This window comes from Caretta caretta, chromosome 13 (genome assembly GCF_965140235.1).
Source record: "Caretta caretta isolate rCarCar2 chromosome 13, rCarCar1.hap1, whole genome shotgun sequence".
Lineage (NCBI taxonomy): Eukaryota > Metazoa > Chordata > Testudines > Cheloniidae > Caretta > Caretta caretta.
The window spans coordinates 24,397,710-24,425,399 of NC_134218.1; the positions used below are offsets into that span (position 1 = coordinate 24,397,710).

At 43.3% G+C, this 27,690-nt stretch overlaps 1 protein-coding gene across 9 annotated transcripts in view; it reads left to right on the plus strand.

Moving 5' to 3' along the window:
* PTPRT (protein tyrosine phosphatase receptor type T) overlaps window positions 1-27,690 on the plus strand; it is a 740,387-nt gene that overhangs the window by 700,579 nt on the left and 12,118 nt on the right. For all 9 annotated transcript variants that reach the window (XM_048819787.2, XM_075118814.1, XM_075118815.1 and 6 more), the window contains 8 exons: window positions 10,867-10,943; window positions 11,642-11,678; window positions 13,034-13,131; window positions 14,841-14,957; window positions 16,438-16,592; window positions 19,654-19,789; window positions 23,153-23,302; window positions 26,624-26,797. In XM_048819787.2, the coding sequence (XP_048675744.1) occupies window positions 10,867-10,943; window positions 11,642-11,678; window positions 13,034-13,131; window positions 14,841-14,957; window positions 16,438-16,592; window positions 19,654-19,789; window positions 23,153-23,302; window positions 26,624-26,797 (944 nt within the window). The remainder of the gene's footprint in view (window positions 1-10,866; window positions 10,944-11,641; window positions 11,679-13,033; window positions 13,132-14,840; window positions 14,958-16,437; window positions 16,593-19,653; window positions 19,790-23,152; window positions 23,303-26,623; window positions 26,798-27,690) is intronic.

Below are 27,690 nucleotides of genomic sequence, written 5' to 3' on the forward strand. Positions count from 1 at the left end.
GGGGAGGAGGGGTTGGTTCCAGGGAAATTTTTTTTCACCAGATAAAAAACTACATTATATATATATATATATATATATACACACACACACACACACAGTATAAGTTTTAAACAAACAATTTAATACTGTACACAGCAATGAAGATTGTGAAGCTCGGTTGAGGTGGTGGAGTCAGAGGGTGGGATATTTCCCAGGGAATGCCTTACTACTAAATAATGAACTAGCATTCGTCTGAGCCCTCAAGGGCTAACACACTGTTGTTAATGTAGCCTCAGATTCTACAAGACAGCATGAATGGAGGGAGGGGAGACAGCATGGCAGACAGAGACACACACCCTGTGTGTGGGAGGGAGAGAGAGAGATTTGCATTGCCCCTTTAAGTACACTGACCCCATTCTAGTGCATTGCCTTTAAAAAAATCAGGAAGGTGAGACAGCAGCTGTGCCCGCAAGCTCTCTCCATCCTGAGCCTTGTCGTGTCCCCCCCCCGCTCTATGGAGAAGGGGTAAGCCGGGTGCAGGAGCAGGGGGAGGGGGACACCTTGACAGCCCCCTCTCCTCCCCCCTTTTCCCCCGCACAGCAAGCAGGAGGCTCACAGGAGCAGCCCCAAGGCAGGGGGCAGGAGCAACACACGGCAGTGGGGGGAGGTACAGCTGAACTGCCACCAATTGGTAGCCTGCTGGGCGGCTGCCGCAGAGGGAACTTAGGGGAGCGGGGAGCTGATGGGGGGCTGCCCGTCGACCCTGGTTCCAAGCCCACCCCCCCCCCGCCAGCTCACTCCAACAGGCTGCTCTTCCTGCAAGCAGTGGACAAAGCAGGCGGCTGCCAAACGACGTTCTAAGGGAGCATTGCGCAACTTGAAACGAGCGTGTTCCCTAATTGATCAGCACCGTAACAATGAAACAACGTTAAGTGGGACGACTTTAAGTGAGGGGTTACTGTAATTTATTTTCCAGCTTCCATATCTGTAGCACCAATGATATAAAAACAACAACTCAAGCCACAGGCTGTTGGGCATGGTGTAGAATGGTTTAGAAACTTTTTGATCTAGAGGAATAATTATGGGATTGAAAGTAAATCAGGAATTCCTTATTTAAAATCCCAGTTTTGCAACTGATTTACTCTGTGGCATTGGGCAGGTCACTTAACCTCCTTGCTTCTGTTTCTCCATGTGTAAAATGGAGATGGTAGTACTAGAATAAATACTTGTCCAGTGTTTTTGAAGAAGAAAGTGCCACTGTATTTATGAGTGATGTATGTAATGAGGAAAATATGTAAGGCAATTTTTTCAGGTAGTTTTGAGTAAGCAGAGGACATGACTGAAGATGGAAGACAGAGGCTGTAGTTACTGTCCAATTTAGGACTCGAGAGATCAGCAACAAGTGCAGCACATGGGAAAAAAACACATAGTGAAATCAAACAAGGTGAATGGGAAATGACACAGTGGGGAAATGTTCATAATGCTGCATGCTTGAAGTTAATTACTTGAGATTGTTAAATACATTCAAATGGAATTAGTTAATCAAAGATTAACTATCCGAGATTAGTAGAGCACTATACAGAATACAGAAATAATAGATACATTCTGACCCTTTGATATACGGTAAAAACCTGGCCTCTGTGTCTCTCTCCTCTGTAAATGATGAGACTCAAGCAGTTAGCACTCGCCGAGCTAACTTTCAAATCCCTTGTCTTTTATGGAGCGTGAGACAGAGAAACGCCTTTTTGTAAGGGAAAATTGCTTTCCCGCAATTAATTTCACTGTGTGTCTTGTTTTGACATTTTTGTTTTACCTAATTACTTATGGAATTTCTTTTATGGAATTTTTAGATTAGATGATCAATAAACTAAATGGAATTCTAATCTGATCATTATTACTGACAGCTGTTACAACCAGAAGTTTTACTGAGTTAAAAACATTTTTCAATAGGTCATTGTTTCATCCATTACAGAACCCATCTGTAATAACAATTATTCCTTATCAATCACACAGTCCATTACAGAAAACATCTGCCATAAGATGAATCCCTTATCAGACACACTGTTTTGTTTATAACTTACTTCTGTAGATACTTTTTTAACAGTTTGATGGGTCCTGTCCCTAGACATGTATAATCCCACAGATTTGGAGGCACCAACCATAATGAAGTACAGCTCAATACTTGATCACATAAAGTTCCTGAATCCAGGTCTTTTACAGGTCAAGAACCAACACTCTGGCCTTAGAATTCAAACACACTCTTTTCTAATATCATAAAGAGTCTGGAAGAATAGTTAACATGTGAAAGAGTTTAATCTGCAATAAAAAGAGGATTTAAGGGGTTAATATTTATTAACAGGTACTAACAACTAGGATGAATTGTTGTCTGACAAAGTGTTATGCTGCCTTTTGGCTACAAATATAAATACAATAGGAATCAAGAGAGAGGAGCTGATGTTCTTGAATATGGAAATGCAAAATGTAATCAAAGCTAAGAAAGAGGTGTTTGCAAGGTCTAAAACACCGTAATACAAGTTCAGGTCCAGAGGCAGATAGGAAAGATGAGGCAGAGAGGGTGAAAAGGTATAGATAAGAAAAGTGGAGGTAGAGAAGGAGAGGAAGGATGCACACGAGCTTAAGATAAATAACAAGATTGAGTTTTTTCCCCTCAAATACATATTGAATCAAGAGTGCAGAGGAGGAGACAATAGACCTTCTAAGAGACAGGAAGGAGAGTTTAGTAATGGAAGGGATAGGAACAGATAAATGGAATGAAATTCTTTGCCTCATAATTTCCTAGGTGTCTCAGGATGGATACCATTAAAGGGAAAGAAAGTGCCCAGGGAAGAAAGGAGATATCTGAAGAGCCTATGGGCCTGTTCCAACATCCATTGAAATCAGTGGAAGTCTTTGCAGTGACTTGAAGGACTGAACATTGGATCAGGCCTTATACTTGTCCCTCCTTTGCAAAAATGCCTGGAGAGGAACCAAAAAAAAAAATCAAAATTTTGACTCCAGTGGTGTCTACATAATTTCCCATCAGGGACATGGGACCAGGAGAGTATGCACTAGCCAGGAGGCCATACCAGAAATAAAGCAGAATTCAGGTATCAAAAGGTATCTTTTCTCCCAGACTCAGGGGTCCTGGACAGCAGTATAGGATCCCCTTCCTTTCTATTCTTGAGCCCACACCAGGAGTCCTGGTGCTATTAGCTGGACTCTGTGATCTCTCTGAGTGGGACTCTCAAAGCACATAGCAGGAGTTAATGATGCTTCCAACAGTTCCAACTCCAGTATTTGCTGGGGCTTTATTCTCCAGCCACAGAAAATGAGTAGTTCTCATTGATGTCAGTGGGACTTATCCATATGCTGGTTTGGGAGAATCAGGCCCCTGGGAGAGAAGGAAAGGGATGTTCACCACATAGTGCGGCTTCTCTGTTGGTCTTGTCAGCCTGACTGATGATTGATTTCATTGGGAATTATGCCTAAGTGAAGGCAAGAGGATCAGGCTCAGAGAAATGACAGCAGACCTGGAAATAGAACCCAGGAGTCCAAGGGTCAGTCCTAGGACCAATTCTATTCAACTTATTCATAAATTATCTGGAGAAAGGGGTAAACAGTGAAGTGGCAAAGTTTGCAGATGATACTAAACTCCTCAAGATAGTTAAGACCAAAGCAGACTGTGAAGAACTTCAAAAAGATCTCACAAAACTAAGTGATTGGGGATCAAAATGGCAAATGAAATGTAATGTGGATAAATGTAAAGTAATGCACATTGGAAAAAATAACCCTAACTATACATACAATATGATGGGGGCTAATTTAGCTACAACTAATCAGGAGAAAGATCTTGGAGTCATCATGGATAGTTCTCTGAAGACGTTCACGCAGTGTGCAGCGGCAGTCAAAAAAGAATACGGGATGTTAGGGATAAAAAAGGGATAAAGAATAAGATGGAGAATATCTTATTGCCCTTATATAAATCCATGGTACACCCACATCTTGAATACTGTGTACAGATGTGGTCCCCTCATCTCAAAAAAGATATACTGGTATTAGAAAAGGTTCAGAAAAGGGCAACTAAAATGATTAGGGGTTTGGAACAGGTCCCATATGAGGAGAGATTAAAGAGGCTAGGACTTTTCAGCTTGGAAAAGAGGAGACTAAGGGGGGATATGATAGAGGTATATAAAATCATGAGTGGTGTGGAGAAAGTGAATAAAGAAAAGTTATTTACTTGTTCCCATAATATAAGAACTAGGGGCCACCAAATGAAAATAGTGGGCAGCAGGTTTAAAACAAATAAAAGGAAGTGCTTCTTCACTCAGTGCACAGTCAACCTGTGGAACTCCTTGCCTGAGGAAGTTGTGAAGACTAGGACTATAACAGGGTTTAACAGAGAACTGGATAAATTCATGGAGGTTAAGTCCATTAATGGCTATTAGCCAGGCTGGGTAAGGAATGGTGTCCCTAGCCTCTGTTTGTCAGAGGGTGGAGATGGATGGCTGGAGAGAGATCACTAGATCATTACCTGTTCGGTTCACTGCCACTGGGGCACCTGGCATTGGCCATTGTCGGTAGACAGGATACTGGGCTGGATGGTCCTTTGGTCTGACCCAGTATTGTCATTCTTATGTTCTTATGACTCCCTAAAGGCCAATCATGAGAAGGAGATATGTCCTTATTGGGTACATGCCACAAAATTCTGAGCAGGCAAGATATCTTGGGAAATGGTGAATAAAACCACTGCACCTTTAACAAACTGCGTAATTGTGGTTCAAATGCAATTGCTGGCAAGAGCCAGAGTCTGCACTGATTAGTTTTACCATTTTATTTATTAAAAGGCTACAGCTGCCAATTAACATGCTTTGCTAAATATTTCTATTACTGTTTCACCGCTCCTGAAACAGGAACCACAAGTCCCCATGGGAAGGGCATTGAAGGGCTTTCTGATTTTGCTGTAATTTCTGTAAGTGCCTCTCTTGTAACCTCTCGCAGTAGCACCGCTCCATGAATCACAGAACATCTTATCCTTATGCCCCTTTGGGTAACGATACAGTACAAGAAGAAAAGGAGAACTTGTGGCACCTTAGAGACGAACCAATTTATTTGAGCATAAGCTTTCGTGAGCTACAGCTCACTGCATCCGATGAAGTGAGCTATAGCTCACGAAAGCTTACGCTCAAATAAATTGGTTAGTCTCTAAGGTGCCACAAGTCCTCCTTTTCTTTTTGTGAATACAGACTAACACGGCTGTTACTCTGATACAGTACAAGGATTATCTTTCCCAGCTCACTCCTCCTTCTCAGTATTGTGTTAAAACAGGGCACTAACCTCTCTGTGCAGATACCAGTAGGTCTTTCTCCCAATCCCAACTCTTGCAGCTGCAAACAGCCCAAACTGCAGTGGTAGAGGTCAAGTTCCACCGCACATGGGGGAAGGATACAGGGATTCAGCACAGTGGGTCCTAATTCCCTTGAGTGTTGTGAAGCTCTGCTTTGTGGGGCTCCCTGCAACCCAGTACACAGAGGTGTTTTGTGGGGAGCTGCGGGAGTTGAGTGGAGTTGGGGTCATGTCTTCAAAACCACACAGATCCTTCAGTTTTCCTGCTGGGGAGGTGGTATGTGTCGTCTGTGTGGGAATGACTTCAGCCTTGAGGTTTCCCGGTGCTGGGGGAGGTATCCTAGCAGAACTCAGTACAGTGCCAAGATACGTGGGCTGTGTGTCTGGGTTTAGGATTTAGCCTTTAATGTAAAGATCTGAAAAATAAAGCAAAGATCGGGGGACAAAAGAAGAGTCCTCTTTGTAGACCAGGGACCAGTGAGGAAGGAGGAATCTGTTTGCCTGAATATGGACAAATAAAAATGTGCTTTGGGTGAAACTATTTGGAATCATTTTGAGACCTGGATTTTTAGTCCTCCAAAATGTTTGGGGGTGTCTGGTGTTGAGGTTTTGGTTTATCCCATTATATAGATAAAAAAATCACAGCAACTGTTATTGGACTTTTGGTCCAGATTTTCACTGCATCTCCCCCCAGCCATTCAAAGTCAGGGATGCTGAGATCTGAGACCACCCCTGGGTGGTGGGGATAGTCTGACGAGACTGCCTACAATGGCATGTAGCCAATCTGCCACTGCTAGCAGCAACTATCTCCAACGCTTGGTGATGGGATCCGAGATGGGGAGGGCTCTGAATTACTACAGCAAATTTTCTCCAATGTTTCTGTCTGGTGTGTCTTGCCCACATGCTCAGGGTCAATTGATTGTCATATTTGGGGTTGTGAAGGAATTTCCCCCTGGGTCAGATTGGCAGAGAGACTCTGGCTTTTTTTTTTTTTTTTTTTGCCTTTCTGTGCAGCCTGGGGCATAGGTCACTTGCAGGTTTAAACTACTGTACAGGTGGATTCTCTGTAACTTGAAATCTTTAAACCATGATCTGAGGACTTCGGTAACTCAGCCAGAGATTAGGAGTCTATTACAGGAGTGGGAGGGTGAGGTTCTGTGGCCTGCAAGTGCAGGAGGTCAGACTAGATGATCATGATGGTGCCTTCTGGCCTGATAGTCTACGACAGCACAACAAGTCTTTCCCTCTCCTTTTCCCCTGGGCTGAACACTGTCCCCACTTGATATAACCCAGCATGGAGTGGGATGCCTTCTGTCAAAGGGAAGTGCTGTTCCTGGTACCCAGGGAGTAATTACAGCTGAGTCAGCCAGAATTCTCCCAGGGCTCCTACTGCAGTGCAGTCCCTCCAGCCTCCAAAACAGACCAGGACTTCAAAGTCACAATTTGGTCCATAGAAATAGAAAATACAGAACAGAAGGCAAAGAGAATCCTACAGGGAAACTAATTTTAAAAAAAAGAGATGTCTTGAAATATCCTTTGGGACGGAGAAGATTGTGAGGGAACATCATTGAAATATATAAAATTATGGAAAGTGCAGAAGGGACAGCTTCTGCAAAGGCATTTGAGCTACTGTCAAAGAGCACAAATGAAGCATAAATAATTCAGTCAGAATTTTCTTACGTGGAGAAAAATATAGACTTGAGTCGGTACCATGGAGAGCAACACAGCTCATAAAAATAAAAAGTATGTGTCAGGGATGGGTACAGAATAAAAACCCTTTTAAATCCAAGAAGGGATGAGCTTAGTTTATGTTCCTGACTTCCTCACTGAACAATATTCTGTTCCTGGCTGCTGTCTTCACCTCATTGAAAATATTGCCCCATGCCTCTGTACAGCTTCCACTTCATGGGATAACTCTAGTGTCAAAACGAGATGTGGAAATAATCACACCGACAGTCACAATTATTCAAAAATGGGAATTTTGACACAAGTGTGAAATGATGAATTTGGTGTTCCAGAATGGAACTATTTTCTGTGAAATCCTTCTCAGTTTGGACTTGGTAGTAAAACTGGTTTACAGCCAATTTTTTGTAATTTTTTCTAGTTATGTTAATTCACAAGGGTAGAAGATGATATGGCAAAATCAAATGATAAAAAATGTCATTACAATGTTTCAGCAGTTTCTCACAGCCCTGGATTTTGTAGGCATGAGCTTGCTCTTAAGCAGATGCTCCCACTCATGCTAAAATGTGTGGTGATTTTGTGATGTGAAATGAATTCACCCACACTCTGATTTGAACTTGAGCTTAGCTTGCCAGAGATTAGAGGCTTCTGAGATAGTGTGGTCCAGTAATGGAAAGTTCTAAGAATCAGGAGACCCAGGTTCTAACCTCATCTCTAGTACAGACCTGTTGTGTGATCTTGGGCAGGTTACCTCATCTCTGTGTGTCTGAGTTTCCCCATTTAAAAGAAAAGATATTTGCCTTCCTTTGTAATGCATTTTAAAATCTATAGATGCTTTATGAGAACACTAGTATTACTCTTAGTGCATTAATGTACTGTGTACCTTCCCCCATAAGGTACATTCCTAACAGCTTTGCAAAGCATTGGGAAAATGTGATTTAAAAGATAAGTTATTTCATTAACTTTTTATCTAGCCAGTTCCCCTAAAAATATGAACTAGATTAAAGGCCCCACTCCCTCCTGAAAGGTAAGACATCATTAATACCATTCACCCTATGAGCAAAATATTTCTCCCATGAGAAATAAAATCTCATTTCTATAAAAAGTGCAATGAGATATTATGCCTCCGATCCCACAGAAGAAAAACTGAGCTCCCAGCATATTTCAGTTGGTCCAAAAACAGAATTGGACCTCAGCCTAAATGCCTCCTCTGTTTTTAAGTTTTCTTTATTTCATTTCAAATGATTGTTTCTTCATAGCTTATTTTGCATTACAGATAAAGCCACAATTTTTTCCTTTAAAGATAAAATTTTATTCTTTATGTCAACAAAAGTGCTGCCTTCCTCATGTATAAATGTCTACAAGTGATATTCTTCTCCTGCCGCCACCTTCTTAGACATATTTTTAGGATAGTCCCTTAGAGGTTCAAATTGTGATTCTTTATAGTGTGGCAGGAACATTTGTTGTTTCTTTTCAATTACATTGTTGCGATAAACTAGACATTCTTAAGGTTCTGATCTCCTTGTGACATCACTATAGAGGAATGTTAACTTTTCCCCCGTTATGTCTAAGATCGTTTTAATTTCTGTTCTGTATGATTCTCACTAGCTTGGCTCCATGCCTTGTGAGCAATTGTCTGCAGTACATTTTGTGTGTTGCTTCCATACATACAATCTAATCAGCTCTCTAGCTGTCTTTGTAAATTACTCTTAGCATAAATTCTTTTGCCTGTCTGACCATGTGGTTAAGTAAAATTCAAAATGTACTGGTTTAAGTACAGCTAACTTTCTAAAAGTGGGAGCAATGTGTGCATCTGCAGAAATACACATGTACTCACTACATCCACAAAACCCATATTTGTGAACCCAAATCATATAACAGAACTCCAGTCTGCCTGACCTGCATAACCATTTTTAGCACAATTATGGGGTTTTGCAGCCATGATAGTGTGTCTGTATTTGTAGGTTTATCCATTGCATTTGTGTTAAAACACCTGACCCATAAAGTCAAGACACTATTGGGTTTTGTACCTCTCCCATAAGAAAATTAATTGCAATACATGTCCATATGCATCTGGGCCCTGGTTTCCAGAACTGATGCACATAAATCTGGCCACTTATAACCTGATCCTGTTTCCATTAAATTCAGTGGCAAAGCATCTCTTGACTTCAGTGGTATGGGATCAGGCCTCTAGTTTGCATGTGCAATTACTATGATTGTATGTTTAATCATGATGATAGTGTTTAAATGACCGGTTAGATGTTTGGGGCCAAATTTTCATAAGTGCCTCTAAATTCTCAGTGCCTTAGTCCTTGGGTGCTAATTTCTAGATAGTTAGTTCATAGGAATTAAAGTCAATGGAAACTCTGGATCCTTAGCACCTCTTCAAAAAATCAGACCCAAGGTGTCTAGTGTTGAGCACCCAAAATAGAAGCTATTTTTCAGCAGTTGATCCTTACCTAGGCATTTCTGTACATAAACATTGGAGATGCCAGACCGGATCAGATCAGTGGTCCAGCTAGCCCAGTATCTTGTCTCTGACAGCGGCCAGCACCAGTTGCTCCAGAGAAAGGTGGAAGAATCCTCAAGTGCAAAATTCGGGAATAATCTGCCCATGGAGAAGTTTGTTTGTAACTTCAGGCAGAGATTGGTTTATGCAGTTTTTTACCCTATCTAAAGTAACTGAATACTGCTAAACTCTTGGCCTCAGTGTGGTCTTGTTGCAATGAGTTATATAGATTCATTGTGCTGTGTACATTCCCATGTAAACAGAATGTTCCTTGGTATCAGTTTTAAATTTTGTATTCTTCAGTTCTATTGAAAACTGAAAAATTTGTTTCTTGAGAGAGACAAGGTGGGTGAGGTAAAAAAGTGGTTTCTTGAGAGAGACAAGGTGGGTGAAGTAAGATCAACTTCTCCTGGTGGAAGGGACAAGCTTTCAAGCTTCACAGAGCTCTTCTCCATATGATGAGAGAGGTAAATAGGAGTGACTGTTTTACCATCTTTATATTCAGTATTTTGAATACCTCTGTTGTGACCTCATTTATTTTTCTCTTCTGTAACAATCCTAATCTCAACTCTCACCTCAGTTTCCCTAGTCCTGTCAATCCTTGGCCCCTCTTCTGAGCAGACCAGGAAAGCTACCATTTAGTTCTAAGCGTGGTGTTGGCTTTTGTGATCTGGACACTTCCCTATGGCCTGGGCTATGCTGGTGCGGGGGGGAGGGGAGTGTTCGAACAAAGATACGCAACTTCCGCTATGCTATTCGCATAGCTGAAATCAAAGTATCTTAGTTCAAGTTACCTGGCCATCCTCACAGCAGTGAGTTGACCGCGGCGGCTCCCCCGTCAACTCCACTTACTCCTTCTGCCAAGGTGGAGTACAGGCATTGATTCGGGGATCAATTTATCACATCTAGATGAGACGCAATAAATCGATCCCCGATAGATCAATCACTACCTGGCAAGTAGTGAAGACATACCCTAAGAGGATGAAGGCTGAGATCCAGAAAATGAAGAATGTTCATGTTATGTGTAAATCTCATAACAGATTATATTAACTTCAGTGAATAATAAATGCCTACTATAAATAAAAGGTAACCACAGGATGTAAAGGTAACACCTTAAATACCAAAAGGAAATCATGGACAAATTTATGGATAGCACCATGATGGTCTTTGATACAGCTGTATGTGTTCAATTAACCAAAAAGCAGCAAATGGAAAGCTCAGTTATAGTACATCTGCCCACTTGTGTTTTCCACTGCCTTAGGACAGCCATATTCTTCTCCACTTAACCACACACGAAACACTTAGTACTTTTATTCATCTTTGACTTGACTCTTTTTCTTTTCATCTTTCAGATGATCATTCAAGAGTGAGACTGCAGCTGTTGGATGGAGACCCTCACTCAGACTACATAAACGCCAACTACATAGATGTAAGGGCTGGGTACATACCTTGCGTGACAGAGAACCATATCAGCATATCTGCGTGTGGGTGTGGTACCTCTTTAGGCTATCTCTACACGAGTAGCTGGGGGGAGATTCACATCCTGAGGAGACATACTGACACTAGCTCTCAGTGCGCTAGTGTGCTAAAAGGACAATGAAGCCATGCCGGTGTGAGCAGCGGGATGGGCTAACTGCCCTGAGCGCACGTCTGGGGTCTCTGGCGGGCATGTACCTGGGGCAGCTAGCCCCTCCCATCACTCGCACTGCCATGACTGTGTTCTATTTTTAGTGCACCAACTTGATGAGAGCTAGTGGGGGTATGTCTCCTTGGGCTGGGGGGTCACACCTCTCAGCTCCAAGTGTAGAGAGACCCTTAGAGAGAGATTAACTGCCTCATTCTTGTTTTCTCTCTGGTACCATCAAATCCATGCTATGAAAACTCCAAACATTTCATGGTAGTTGAATTATTAAAGAGGACTAAAGCAGTTCCTGCCATTTGTAATTCCTCAAAGGGACCATGTGACTCATGTAGGGTTTCTATGTACCCATTAGTGCTCGTGCCTCATTCACAGCACAACAGCTGATTCTAGCCAGAAGAAGTAAAATTCATGCCAGTTTGCTCACTCTGACGTGTGATTTTTATGGACCTTCCTGATTTGTTTTCCCTTCTCTTATATTTTCCCAGGGATACCACCGGCCTCGTCACTACGTTGCAACTCAAGGCAAGTGGCAGTCTCCTGCATCTAACTATTTCTCTAAAGACAATGATGTGCTAAGCTAATCCAAGAGCCATTCCCAGAGTAAATCTCCTGTGTTTTAATATCTGTAAGCTTAGAGTGGTATTCAAGCACAGAAAATAAAATCAGACACATTCCAGTACACTGCTTGTGAGGATATTTGAAACATACTCAAATGCACAACCAGAGCTAGATTAACATAAAGAACATCTAAACCTATGGGTAGTAGTTAAGTCAATAATGAGTCATTTGTCCAGGAAGAATGAGGTCAGAGTAAGTTGTGCACTGGAATGTGATTGAGGAATTGGCTGTGTATTAAGGTGGGTCAGAATTGAAAGGGAGTTTGTTATGGAGCTGAAGAATCTGAGAGTGTGTTTGTTTGCATGGTCAGGCCTGTGGGAGGAGGTTGGTGTGTTTATGACTACATCCATAACTGGTGTCTTCCTGGATTTGCAGTGGACTAAGTAGATAGAAAATGTAATTGAGCAGCCTCACCTGTAAGTTGGTGAAGATTTTGTGGGGGACTTTCCCACCACTTAAAAATACCAGCAACGTGAAGATTCATGTTGCTAGCTATGAACATTGATATCTATTTCTCCATGCTTCCCCTCTACACAGCCCTGATGTCCCTACTGCCCTCCCATTCCCTGCTACACCATTACCAGCCATACCCCTTTGCCAGGACCCCTTCCCTCACCACCAGTTATGCCCACTCCCTCCTACCTTGCACCTATGCCACCCCTTGAACTGGCCTGCTCCCAGGCCCCTTCCATGTCTATGCAATGGTAGATTTTAATACATACAAGCAGACTAGAGATGAGGACTGAGGTCACACGGGTACAGGGAGTAGAGCTGTACAGGGAATCTGGAGGGTGGAGCATAGAGACAGTGATAGTAGACACAGGTTTGGGGTAGGAAACAGGCTTTCATCTGCAATGTACGGGAGGAGGGAGAAGCAAGCTCAGAGAAGCTCTGCCCTAATAAACTTCCTGTGGTGACTTAACCCCAGAGCCACAGGGGCACATCCATAATGTATTGGATTGATCATATGTATCTGTTTGCGTACTGTATCTCTCTCTAGTACGTATAATGCTTCCATCACCACAGTTTCTGCAGTCCTGGAGCCTTAAAATCTCACCCGCCCTGCTGGAGAGAGTATCTGTTTTATTAAACAAGTCAGTATTGTTCAGTGGATGTCACCTTGAAGATCAAGGAAATACCCTGTAAGAAGGGTGAGATTTAAGGTGAACAGGGCTGTAGGCAGAGAACAGCTGAAAAGGATTGCTGGCATTAAACCTACCCTTTTAAGATGTCCTTTTTTCTCCCTTCTCCTGCCCCAGGTCCCATGCAAGAGACGGTTAAGGATTTCTGGAGAATGATTTGGCAGGAGAATTCTGCAAGTGTTGTCATGGTCACCAACCTGGTGGAAGTTGGCAGGGTAAGGAGGCTGTATTCCCAGTGCTCTCCACCACTTCCTCACCAGATGCAGCCAAAATAGTAGCAGACGTAGTAACTTTCTACTGTTCTGAGTATCTTGTAAATGCCTTTCAGTGACTACACTTTGAAGAACAAGATAATAGATTAAACCACTCAGGTTTCTTCTTTAAAACTGCACTCTAATTTTCTTATTTCCTAGCTGCTTCCCCTCATCTCTGGTAAGCACCTTTCCCCATTGTGTTTTTATTTCCTCTAGATGGAAATATATTGGGCCAGATCCTCAGCTGGTATAAATCAGTTTAACTCTTGAATTCAGTGGAGTTACACCAATTTGTACCAGCTGAGAAACTGACCCTTTTACTACAGAAACAAAGTAGAGTTCTGTGTAATTTATGTGACTTATTCTTTATCCGCAAAGTTCACATGAGCAAGAATATGGGATATTTCTTTAATCTGGTCTCAGTGACTGTTGAAGGATCAGTGTATCAATGGTGAATAGCAGAGGTGCTAGGTTTTGAAGGTTTGGATCTGCGACCCCACCTCCGCCAGTTAGGCGCCATGTACAAAGAGAATGGTGGAAACAAGGGCCAGGGGTATAAAGAGTCAGGATAGGAGAACTTATCATGGCAAATCTATGCTTTTAAAGATAACCAAGATGCTTGTGGCTCCAGGGAATGGGTTTGGAAGGGGCCAAGTAGCTGTGCCAGTCAGGTAGGCCTAATTGTTTCTGAGGATCCTAGCAAGCCTAACTAAGGCTAGGGTTTGCTCTTCCCCAGCAATTCAAAGGGAATAATCCCTATTCAAATTGCATGGCCTTGAAATGGCCTTTACTTCCTCCTTTTCTTAACCCATTACAATGTCTTCTATCCCATATTTCCCCATCTCTTTTATCCCACCCTTGTTTCCTACCCTGCTCCCCTATGTTCCCCACTTCCTAGCTCCTCTCGCCTCAATGTCCAGTTCTCTCTCCCCACCCCCCTTTTTAAATAATTTTACTTGTTTGAGGTTTCAGAAATCCTTCCTTCAAAAATTTATTTGGGCCACAATGTTGAGAGAATTATCCCCATATCCCACTTACTCTGGATACTGGTTCCTTGCATGCTGAAGTAATCTCTTCAGAAATGCCAATTAGTACATGGGGAGCTCCTTTCTAGAAACTGCTCGTTTACTGACACTGAGGGGCAGACGGCTGACACAGGAGGGGTTGACCAGATTGAGGTTACCACAGGCATAAGGGTGGTATTTGAGCTGTTAGTTTCTCCACTGTACTATAGATGCTTTGTGATTAGGACACACAACAGATGTAGCCATGTGAGTCAGAGCAGCTGCTGTCAGCCTTGTTCAGTGTTTCTGTTTCAAGTAGCCACCAGGCTACTGAAATGTGTTGGTACCGATGGGCAAAACTGAAAAGGTTGGGTCCTTTTTCTGATGAGTACTCAGAAATGTGGATGCTGCTCTGAATTGGTCAAAACAATTACGTCTGCAAAACTGGGCTGAGAAATTTGTGAGAACAGACTCACTTACAGTATGTCAGGGCTCCAGATTTCAGTCCCAGTCACAATGTTAGAAATAATTACAAATGTAAAAACATTTTTATGCAGTTAAGTGAACTTCTTTGAACATTAACTAAAGATCCAGTTTTTGGATTGGACTTGAATTACACAATCCATTACCCCACCCATCCCTACAGTCTATTTTTTCTTCTTGTAGGTGAAATGTGTTAGATACTGGCCAGATGACACAGAGGTCTATGGAGATATTAAAGTCACATTAATTGAGACAGAGCCATTGGCAGAGTACGTCATACGCACATTTACTGTACAAAAGGTAAGGAAGTCCCCAGTCAATTTTACTTCAGACATAACACCTCACTTAGGATCTGAAGCATGGTTCCACACAGACATAACCAGGAAGCTTGTGGATATGGGAGGGTTAAATTTTGACTTGTTTTCTACCTTAGTAATCCGATTTTTATGAAGCATCTTCCAAGTTCATATCAGCAATTAGATGAAAGCATAAATAACTGTGGATACAATTCATAGCACTCAAGTGTCTAAATGCATCTATGAATCCAGTAGGTAGATGTCTACATGTCATGAATAGTGACTATAGTTATTCACACTGGCAAATTGCGGGTGGGGGGTGGGAAAGCACCAGTAAAATTAGATCCCAGGCAGAGGCTCTTTTAAAAACAAATAAAAAATAACATTCAGGGTCTAAATATGTATATTCTTCCGAAATCTGCAGTTTAGTGGAAGGTTTTTGTGAAGCACCGGTGGAAATTGGAAGCCTAAATAACAGACCATTGCAGGTCTGCCCAAATCACACCTCACACCCTTGATAAGCAATTTTAAAGCTTTCTAAGAAAACTCACACCATTCATTAAACTTCATCACAGCTACACTGGAATATGTTCCAGTTGCTAGTGCCCTGATTTCATATTTTGTTGAACCACTGAACTGTTTGGCAAGAAATAACCAAAGACAGGTCTGGCAGATCAAAGGGCTTGGTAATCGAATATGGAACCCTGCAATCTCTGTGCCATAGCCCAAAATGTCAGCGACAAAATGGTGTAACTAAGTGGAAGCTCTTTGGCAGCATGTGTGTGGAGTAAACTGGTGGTGATGGTCCAGTTCCTAGAGAACAGGTACCTGTATCAGAACAGACAGTGACTGATGTCCTTGTCTGTAGCCTCACCAGAGGCCAAGGATGGGTATGGAAACAACATACCTACCCTCTCAGCACTAGATGCAATCTCTCCTTCTCAGGGTTGAAATGCATTGATGGGTGATTTTTGGGAAGCTTTCTCTTTTGCAGCCTGTGCCTTAACTGCTCTATGGCCTTCAGTCTCCAGGCCTGTCCGTCATTAGCACTACGTTCACTTCATCGGAAAAAAAATGAATGGAACAGACTGGATACTAGAGTGGAAATGAGCTGGGAATTTGTACCACTAGTAGTTTCTCTTTGCAGGTGTGGTTGAGCAAAGGTACCCTGGCACTGAAGTTACCCCATAATGTTACTGATTAGCTAATTTTAAATTGCATTTAAGACAATACACTGTGAATGGGTAGCGGATAACCACTTTCATAATCCTCAGGCTTATGTGATACACTTCAGTTGTAGTGGAAGGTGAAATCTCTTGATCTTTCACCTTGAAATCTCCAGAAGTGAGAAGTGGTATATGAAATGTGGCTTTATATAATTATGTTTAAATGGTAGTTCAGCCCTCTGAATGAGTAAAGAATGCAGTGAAATACGGTGATTGTGACATGAAGGAAGAAAAATAGAGGTTGCATTGTCTCCTCAGAAAGGCTACCATGAGATCCGAGAGATTCGGCAGTTCCACTTTACCAGCTGGCCAGACCACGGGGTTCCTTGCTATGCCACAGGCCTCTTGGGCTTTGTTCGGCAGGTGAAGTTCCTCAATCCGCCTGAGGCGGGGCCTATAGTTGTGCACTGCAGGTATGCAATCTGTCTGTCTATTTGTCTGTCATTGCTCATTTCTGTCCCAGTCCCCTTAAGTTTTTCCTGTTTCTTTCAACCTAGTGATCACCTCTCTACTTTTTGCTGTTAATGATACAGCTTGCTGGCCTTAGAGGTGAACTTGTGCACAGTGGAACAGGTTCTCCATTGTGCAGTGGCTGCTTTATGCTTCATTGCTGGTGTAAACTGGCCGTGGAACTGGCATCATTGGCCCAGGGAGGATCACTCCAATGAAGAGGATCCTCTGGTGCCATAGGGGCTCTTAGCCCAGTGCCCTCCATGCTGCTGGTGTAGCAGAGGGAAATGGTGCATGGCTGGGATACCCATCCTTGGCTGCAATTTCACCCTTCTGTGACAATTGGCATAACTTAGAGCAGCATCAAGTGAAGGAACTTTCAACCACCTTTGCATGTACACACTTGTACCCCAGCTTCTACTTTTGCTCTTCAGCCACTGGCAAGATCGAGTCCAGGATATCGGTCTTCCTGCTCCCCTGCCTAGTGGGAGATGCCAAATATTGTATATAGTTTTTAGCCTTCACTTAGCCCAGAGCCTGGGAGTTTAATTTCATTCTGGAAATCTGCCATGTAGCTTCCTAAGAGCAACTTAGACCAAAGTGTACCAGGAAGACCTGCTTGTTTAAGAAGAAGGAAGGCTCAAAATATTGGACTACATGCTCACTAACTCTGAGCATTATACAGGTTATTGTTATAATTATGATAAGTATTACAGTAGCCACTAGAGTCCCCAGCTGAGACTGGAGCACCCTAGAGCTAGGCGCTGTACAAACATTTGAGAAAACAGTCCCTGACTGGAAGAGTGAACAAGCTAAAATGTGTGAGACAGACAAAGGGCAGGGGTAACAGAGAGGTAATGCGAGTTGGGCAAGGTCATACAGCCGGTCAGTGGCAAAGCCAGATTCCAGATCTCCTGACTGACTCCAGTTCCCTATCCACTCACCCATGCTGCCTTTCAGGTACAGCCTCCTGCTGACAGACTTGTCAGTCCTTACCCTTGCCAATGTTAGAAAATGACTCCAGGTAAGTATTTGTGTTGGGGAACATAGTGAAATCCTTGCAGCATAGGAACGCTGTTTTTGTTAGTTTGGATCAGACTAGTGGGCCATCAAATCCAGTATGAGGCCAGTGCCAGATGCATTAAAGAGAGTCACCAGACCTCCAGAATTCACATAACCAGTTATGTAATGTCTGATGGGGTGAAAAGTCCCTTCTTCAACCGTGTGACGATGAGCTGATGTCTTGGTAACCCCGCATAGTGAGGACAGAAACAAGTGGTAGTCACAAAATTATCCATTCTTTTTTTTTTTAAATTGAGCTGCATTTGATTTTGTATTTGCATTAATATATGCATATAATAGCACTGTGGCCTCCAACCAGTGAACAAGAGTTGCCAATATCCCATTGCAAGAAAGACATTACCAGAACAGAGAAATAGTATATACCAGCTGTTTCCCCAATGCTTCCACCCCAACAAAACACGCAAACATATCTGTTTATGGAAGAGGAATAGGTGGAACTTCAAGCTAGCAAGGTCCGAGGACACAATTGCTATTCCGTGCTTTCCCCTCCAAACCAAATCAACCATAAGCCAGTTACAAACTGTTGTCCCATACCTCTTAGGGAGTGCGTGTATGAGGCGAGGGGGAAGAGAGAATGAATTCCAAGACCACCCCAAAAAGGGAAATAAATGAATCCCTCTGTTTTTAGCAGGCAGACAGATTTATAGTAAAATACAAATGAAACCCCAGGAGCTGGCAGGTGGTAGCTCTGGGTTTCTATCTGCTCTTTCAGAGCTGTGACCCAGGCCTGGCCTTTGAAAGAGACTGGTCCTGATTCAGCAATGCTGAGAAAGAGGGGAGAGATTTTTCATCCTTCACATTTTAATGAATAAATGCCATTCGCTCTCTGTTATTTATCTGCTTTTGAATTTTAATGACTAGCTCTAAGTGATAATTACCAAATTCTCCCTACCAATGCCTTGCTGGATAATGTCACCGCTTGATATTTATGGACTGCCAGTGACCTCTAAATATAGAAATGTTATAACTATTTGTTAAAATTTTGAAAAGTAGAGAGATAAAGAGAGAGGAAATGCCACTTATTCATTAAAATTCTGCAAATGAAAAATATCTTCCCCTGTTCAGCTCTTGATTAATCTGGCACATTAATTCATGTTCATTCATATCTCCCTGCTTTACAGCACTGTTTGGAGTTTCATACATCAAAAGTTTTCTTGGCTCTAGCTGAGTTTGCCCCTTTCCTCTAGGATAATGGGGAGAAACTTCCTCCTCTCTTTATCTGACACACCTAGACAACTCAGATGACTTCCCCAGTGGGAGAGGGGGCTCATTGACAACACCATTCATGTGAGATGTTTCAAGTCTCACAAGCAGTGGGGGTTCTAAATTTAAGCACTTGAGTAACCCAAAGCTCCCTTCTCTACAGTCTCACAACTCCCACCCTGGACTCTCCCCACCCCAGGTCCAGTTGTCCATGTACCGAATGTAACTCCTACCAGCTAAAATGGGAGAAGGATCTTGCAAGTAGAGAACTGGCCCCTCCTTTCCAACATGTGCACCTGAGTATGGCAGAGTGCTTTTAAAAGTCACATGGGAGAACCCCTTCCAAAATATATTTTCTGAAGCTGCCTCTAATTACAAGAGCATGAGTTTCCTCTCTGTCTCAGTTCACAACAGAGTCAGATGTTCTGTAGCTCGGGTGCTTATGGAAGTATTGCTGGACAGGGCTAGAATATTGTTTTTCATTGATCTTCCTATTAGTGTCCGAGAAACAATTTTTCTTCTTACCCCTCTCTCTTTTCCCCTTCCCAAGAAAACCACCTAGCCTTGCTCTCCCTATGTCTCATGCTATTTCAGCAACACAGAAGACCAGTCCTTCAGTACAGAGGGGCAGCTAATGAAGGAAGACACCTGTGCCTGTAACACACAGATTTTTTTTTCTCCTCTTGACAGCCCTGCCTCTTCATGGTCTATTGATCAGGGCTTCATTCTTTTTTGCAGCGCTGGTGCTGGAAGGACAGGGTGCTTTATTGCCATTGACATCATGCTTGACATGGCAGAGAATGAAGGTGTCGTAGACATATTTAACTGCGTGCGAGAGCTACGATCCCAGAGGGTCAATTTGGTACAGACAGAGGTAGGTGCCAGCAGCTATTTTCTCTTGTTTTACAGCCCTCCTGTCAGCCTCTGCTCAAGAGGAGCCCATCAGTGAGTTAAATCAATGCCTGTTTCCGCCACCAGGTTGTTACATGGAATTCTTTGTAGCTAAACTTGAGTAGGCATGTATTAAATGTTCCCATGTAAAGGCACATATTGAGTGTACCCAAGGCATGAGGATAAATTGTGCACCTTGTTACCCATCTGTTGGTGCCTTGTTCAGTTTTTGTCTTGCATTGTATCAAACTATCTCATGAGTCCTGCTGAGTGTCATTGTACCAGGTTTCCACATGTTGCAGCATGCATTGACCCATCAGAATCCCCATGCCTTATGCTCTTCTATTATACTGCATTTATCATGGTAATATCTGAACCCTTAGCCCTGGTCTACACTACGAGTTTAGGTCGAATTTAGCAGCGTTAGGTCGATTTAACCCTGCACCTCTCGACACGACGAAGCCATTTTGGTCGATTTAAAGGGCTCTTAAAATTTATTTTTGTACTCCTCCCTGACGGGGGGATTAGCCCTAAAATCTACATCGCTGGGTCGAATTTGGGGTATTGTGGATGCAATTCAACAGTATTGGCCTCCTGGAGCTATCCCAGAATGCTCCACTGTGACCACTCTGGACAGCACTTTCAACTCAGATGCACTAGTCAGGTACACAGGAAAAGCCACGGGAGCTTTTGAATTTCATTTCCTGCTTGGCCAACATGGCAAGCTCATCAGCGCAGGGGACCATGCAGTCCCAGAATCGCAAAAGAGCTCCAGCATGGATCGAAAGGGAGGAACTGGATCTGATCGCTGTATGGGGAGATGAATTTGTGCTATCAGAACTACATTCCAAAAGATGTAATGCCAATATATATGCCAAAATCTCCAAGCGTAAATGAGAGGTGTTTACAATGCTCACAACTGCAGCGATGATCAGGGTGGGCTCCCGCTTGCAGTGCTATGGCATATGTGCAGGCAATCCAGGAAAAAGGGCAAGAAATGATTGTCTGCCATTGCTTTCATGGAGGGAAGGAGGGAGGGAGGGAGGGGTCACTGACGACAAGTACCCAAAACCACCAGCAGCTACCTTGTCCATTATCTCAATTTTTTTAAATTAATTAAAAAAAAGAATGCATGGTTTCAAAACAATAGTTACTTTATTTCAAAGGGGGGAGGGTGGTTGGCTTACAGGGAATTAAAATCAACAAAGGGAGCAGGTTTGCATCAAGTAGAAACACACAACTGTCACTCCGTAGCCTGGCCAGTCATGAAACTGGTTTTCAGAGTCTCTGTGATGTGCAGTGCGCCTTGCTGTGCTCTTCTAATCGCCCTGGTGTCTGGCTGCTCAAAATCGGATGCCAGGCGATTTGCCTCAACCTCCCACCCCGCCATAAACGTCTCCCCCTTACTCTCACAGATATTGTGGAGCACACAGCAAGCAGCAATAACAATGACCAACAGCGCCAGCGAGCTTTTAAATGTCCAAAGGCACATTATACCACCATTTTGCACTTGCTCAGCCTATAGTTGAATGGCTCCTTACTACTGTCCAGGCTTCATGAACCATGGGAGCAAGGGGTAGGTGCGACCACGCAGTGCTGCCAGCTGGGAGAGCAGCCTGAGGCAGAAGCCTCCAGTTTGCAGGGTTGCAGCAGAAGCGGTAGAGCGAGCAAAACACCATTGATGAGGACGGCTAGCAGTGCTATGGCATCTGCGTGGTTAATCCAGGAAAAAAGCCACGAAACAATTGTCTGCCATTTCACGGAGGGATGGAGGGGTGACTGACGATATGTACCCAAAACCACCGGCAACAATGTTTTTGCCCCATTAGGTATTGGGAGCTCAACCCAGAATTCCAATGGGCAGCGAAGACTGCGGGAACTAGCTACCCACAGTCCACCGTTCCGAAAGTCAACGCTAGCCACTGTACTGTGGACGCACTCTGCCGACTTAATGTGCTTAGTGGGGATACGCACAATCGACTGTATAAAATAGCTTCTGAAAAATCGACTTCTATAAAATTGACCTAATTTGTAGTGTAGACATACCCTTACATAATGCTCATTTGATATCAATTAATTACATGTAGCTAAACAAATAAGTGAAATATGCCACAAAATACATTTCCCTAATCAATCCAAAGTATTAAAGAGTCTGATTCAGCCAGCTACCTAAGTACATGCACATACTTGAAGCACGTACATGGACCTATTGACTTCAGTGAAACTAGTCACTTGATTGAAGCTGGATATGTACTTAATTACCTTGCTGAATCAGGACAATAGAGCATAGAAAAGAGGGGAACAGTTATAATTCTGCCGGACTCCATTCCCAGGATATAGTCTCTGTAAAGAACACTCTATTTACCATGTGGAAAACCATGCATCTTTCAAATGACCAGTAATCCGAAGTCCATTACAGAACAGAGAGATGGAATAGAGCCGTTGGTGCATCTATTGTTGTTTTTACTGCAATAGCACCACCAGGGTATAATTGCTCCTAACCTATTTGTGGGATCCTTGTCCTAGACTAAATGTTTACACTGATTTTTTCCCTCCATTATGTCTCTGGGGTCCAGAGGCTTCGCATTTTATGTTTAAATTTGAAAGGGTTTGTACAAGCCACATTTTTAATGGTGGGCAAAACAAGTTCCCTCACAAAATGCTGTTGTGCTTGCAAAAACCTGTAACTGCGCATCTTGTGACCCATCTGCAAGCAGAATTTCTCCGTTTGAATCAACAAACTGCCCATTTACATGCACAAATGTAGAATTTTCTGGGCATAATGAGTGCACTTGAATTTTGTCCTGCTTGAACATTTGTGCTGATGAGACACATTCTGCACAAATCTATGGCACAGGGAATGTATATATGGATCTCGGGCTTTTGTTGCTCACTGGAAACATTGCTGGAGTAGTGTCATCTACTCCTGTGTTGCAGGTTATTATAACTGAATTAAGGGATGCAGTCACCCCTGAGGAGTAGAGAACTGGTTCCAACTATAAGATCCAAGTTTTCCTTTTTAAATTATCTGGTAAAATTATTTTGTACAAAGAACAATACTAACCAGGCCATCTTGGCAGAAGGAATTCAGGGCTAAGACCAGCCTCTCATCAGCAGTAGCTATGCACTCAGCAACTGGTGGAGGGAGCTCATCAAGTTGTATCTTCCACAACATGCATGCATGTGCGTGCACACACACACACTCACATTTAAAAATCTGTAGTGAGCACAATTTAAACAGAATCAGCATTTACAATTCCATGGTATTTAAGTTTACTGTGAAATTTTGTGATATTTATTTAGAATGGGGTTAATTTGCAACATCTTGTCCCTGTGCTCTGTGCAGGAGCAGTATGTCTTTGTACATGATGCCATTCTAGAGGCATGTCTTTGTGGCAACACAGCAATTCCGGTTTGTGAGTTCCGATCCATATATTACAATATCAGCCGACTGGATCCACAGACAAATTCCAGCCAGATAAAAGATGAATTTCAGGTAAGAGCACCTGGCCCTTTTCATGTCTGCACCAATAGCAGTTGGTGTTTTGCGTATGTGTTTTATCAGTTGTTTTATCTTATTTCATGATTACCAGTAGTCCAAAAGTGGGTATAATGTTCACTGCTAATATTGCACTTTGCTCCATTCGTGGCCCAATCCTAATTTCAACAAATATTTTTGTTCTTACTTTCACTTCATAGTTTATGTGAAAAAATGTCAGTTTGTGGGTCATTTATTAACGGTTGACTTTGACTGTGCTGTTGATGAGTGATTGTCCAAGTTGCATGGGATTCTTTCTCCACCCTGATTGGATGACTGAAATTTTGTATAAAGGAGAATCACAAGCCAGGAGTAATGCACTTTCCAGTGCAGATTTTCAGGTGCAGAATCATTTGTGCTAAAATGGAATAAACTTTGAGGCTGCACAAACATTTTCACAAATACCTGGTGGCTGCTCAGCAACAATGAACAATGACCCCACAAATAATGGTGGGCTGAACACGCTGCACTTATTCCCTGGAATATTTCTGAATCACTTTTTGTGTTTTCAGCCAACTCTAGTTCATGGGAAAGGCAAGTCTTTGAAAGAAAAGAGGAAGGGAGGGACTTTGGCATTCATTAATTCAGAAGTTATCCAGACTAGCCATTAACAGCAAAGTGCAGAACTCTCTACCTGCAGCAAATCTCCACTGCAATGTAGTGCCTCGACCAGCACCAACCTACAGTAATAATATTCTGCAGTTTTAAGTGATGGCTACTGTGGTGCCACATTGGAATTAGATGGTTTTCTCCCTTCCCAGCTCTCAACCCTCCATACACAAAGTGAGATCGTATCCTTTCTGTTAATACATGGCATATATTTACCAAGATTTGGGTACAGCAAAAGTGTAATTTGAATCCCAATGACTGGCAATGCCATTAATGCATCTGCTTTTCACAAGTGGCCCGTGTTTTGTACAGGATTTCTGGTTCTGGACACCTTACCTGTCAAATGAACCAAAGCCCAGTTTCCTGAAATATAGTGCTTTTAAACAATGACACCGCTGTTTATGCTTATTTTGCCAGGATCTGAGCGAGACAGATTTGTGTCCTGCTCACTTGCTTTACAAGCCGTGGGAGACTGGCAGCTCTTGTGGGAAGGGAATTCTTTAGTTTGCTTAAGAGCGTCCTTCTCCATCTATTTGTAGAAAGCTGTGTTTACAGGACATCACTTACACACACCATTCTTCTCAGCCCTAATCGTGTGTACTTAGTAAGAACAGGGAGGGATGCAAAAAAAATATAAGTCGCTGCCATCTTTATGAACCAGTTGAGATAGCTATAGATTTATTATTAATTATTATTATTATTATATCATAATAATTGTTGTTTCAATAGCACCAAGAGTTTTCTGGATGGGTGGAACCCCATTGTCTGAGCATTGCAGAAACATCAGGCCGTGCCTCAAGTAGCTTTTATTATCTGAATGGGAGTAAGATGTAGTGGGCGGGGGGGGAGAGGGCTCGAACACAACGGTGGGGGGACAGCAGGAGAAGACCATACTATTAACAGGAATACAGGGTTGCAGATATCCTTAGCTGAGTGTACAGTTTGGGGGCTTAAACATGTATATTTGTTTATTGGACAAGTGGAAAAGATACTGATGAATTGCTAACCGGGCTCCTGCGTTGGCATTTTCATTACTCAGCTTACCATGGGCATCCTGGCAGAGGTGTGTTTTCATAAGAGATTTGAGATACATTGTTCTTTCTGCCAGACCGTCTAGAAATGGAACTCCATCGTGGACAGGCCTGAGTGAACTTTTGAATTTAGGGACAAACAGTAACATTTTATCTAAGGTACTGATGGAATCACAGATTCAGACATCCCTGCATTTTCAGATGGTTTGAAGTTCATGGTCTAGATCCTAAGTTTGCTGCAGTAATGTCCCACTGTGGCATTCGTGCAGCTCCTCTGCAATAATTTACCAATTCTATGTCTTCTGGAAGTTTGTTTGATAGTCAGAAGGGAGTTTAACTGTGTGAATCAGGCTAATTCAAGAAAAGGTTGTCTGCATGTAAGCAGGAAAAAGAACTATAGCTTCACATAGCCATCCACCTCAACACTTAAGAAAATAGTGCAAGAGGCATCCACTTTGGTGTTCTCCCTTCAACCCCCTACTGAGCTCACGGGACTAGTTTGACAGCAGAGGGGAAGGTTGTGAACACCGGAGAATAAAGACGTTGTCTAGGTTTAAAAGGAGATACTCCCTCCAGCAGGGTGAGAGACAGCTAAGAGGAAAACACTGACCCCCAGACCCAGATATTGGGGTGCCTAGGAAAGAGAGACCTGCTTCGGGTCTCTACCAGAGGATGGCCAGACCCTAGCTAATATCAACACGCATGTAGACTTTTTGTTGCTTTATAATCCTTGTTCACTTATGTTACACTTTATTGCTACTGTTATGATAAAACAATATTCTGATTTAAGAAGGCTGTCTACTCACTATATTCACCACTGGTCATTGACTGCCCAGGCAAAGAACCACGGTTCCAAACCCATTTGGACCTGCAGGGAAGACTTGCAGGTTCTGAACCTAGCTGGACCTGTTGGGTAAGCACTAACAGAATACCATAGTCCAGGATGACAGATAGGTGTGAGAATCACGATTCCAGCCCCAGGGAAGGTAAAGGCACAAGGCCTGACACCAGTGGGGGTACACTCAGGCAGTGGGTCAGAAGTGTGTCCAGCCCTGTGACCATGACAGCAACTGTAATCTAAATGAGAGAACAGAAAAGTGCCATTAAACCTGATCTGGTGTCTTAGAATTGGATGGTTAATTGTGAAGATGAACATCAGAAGCAAGAAACCTGCCAAACACACAGTGGAGCCACTAGATGACAAAGGTGTTAAAAGGACACTCAAGGAAGACAAAGCCATTGCAGAGAATTCTTTGTATCAGTCCTCACTGCAGGGGATGTTGGGGAGATACCCATGTCAGAACTAGTTTTTTTTTTTGCGGGGGGGATGGGGAGGGGAATCTGAAGTACTGCCCCAAATTGATGTGTCAGTGGAGGAGATTTTAGAACAAATTGATCAATTAAAAAGTAATAAGTCACCAGGACCAGATGGTATTCACCCAAGGGTGAATCTAAAGTCCTGCATCCAAACAGCTCCATACTCGGGGAAGCTTCACATCCGGATCTCAGCTTTGTGAGTCTTTTCAAAATTGAAAGTAAAGGCTACAGAGCATGTTGAGTATCTGTACTCGATGTTTAAAGGCGTCCCTTTTGGAACTCTAAGAGGCTTTGCCTGTACCTCTCTGTCCTCCAATTACAGACCCTCAACATTGTGACGCCGCGTGTTCGGCCAGAAGACTGCAGCATTGGCCTCTTGCCAAGAAACCATGACAAAAATCGCTGCATGGATGTGCTGCCCTTGGACCGGTGCCTCCCTTTCCTTATCTCTGTGGATGGCGAATCAAGCAACTACATCAACGCTGCACTCATGGATGTAAGCACAACCTACAGGCACTGTTAGCAATGGCACCAGTCTCAATTTGTGTCAGGTTTGTTAGGCATCAGTTCATTTCCATGCTTGTGAGAAATCGGTCATACACAAGCTATGCTTGTTTTTCGGGGTTCCTTTTGCTGATATCTTGCAACTAGAGCAGCACCATGCTGATTGTCCCATGGAAAAAAAATTATTGGGTGCTGAGCACCCACCGGCAGCCTGCTTCTCCCCTCCCACCCAGTGCCTCCTCTCTGCTGCTGGCCTCACCAATCAACTCCTCCCCCTCCCTCTCAGTGCCTCCCGCCCACTCCAGTGCCTCCCGGCATGCAGGAGGTGCTGGGAGGGAGGCACTGAAGAGGGGATGGGATGCGCTTGGGGGAGGGGGCCAAACTGGGCGGGAAGAGGTGGGGCAGTAAAAGGCGGGGCAAGGGTGGGGGCTTGGGAGAAGGAGTGGGATGGGATGGGGGGAAGAGGCAGGGTGGGGGTGGAGGCTTGAGGGAAGGCATTGGGTGGGGGCGGGGCCTGGGGCGGAGCAGGGGATTGAGCACCCCCGGGGCCCGGAGGAAGCCAGCGCCTCTGCACGTTCATACACGTGCAGGAATGCATCAGTGGTGTTCTGAGGACATTTTTGATGCCTTCACGTTTCCTTGGCAGAGATCTTTCTTGACCGATGGGCTCAGGGGAGAAAAGCCTGGGGTGCTCTCATGAAGGGGTAGCAGGCGGGTGGAGAAGCTGCATAGGCAACAGTATTTTAAAAAAAAAAAGTTGCAATGCGCTGGGAACCCAACAACCCTTTGATCTGAGCATATAGAGGGAAGAGGGTTGGCAGAGGAATCAGATGTGCCTCACATGTCAGAGCCTAAGGGCCTGCGTGAGGATGTTGTAAACCTGTG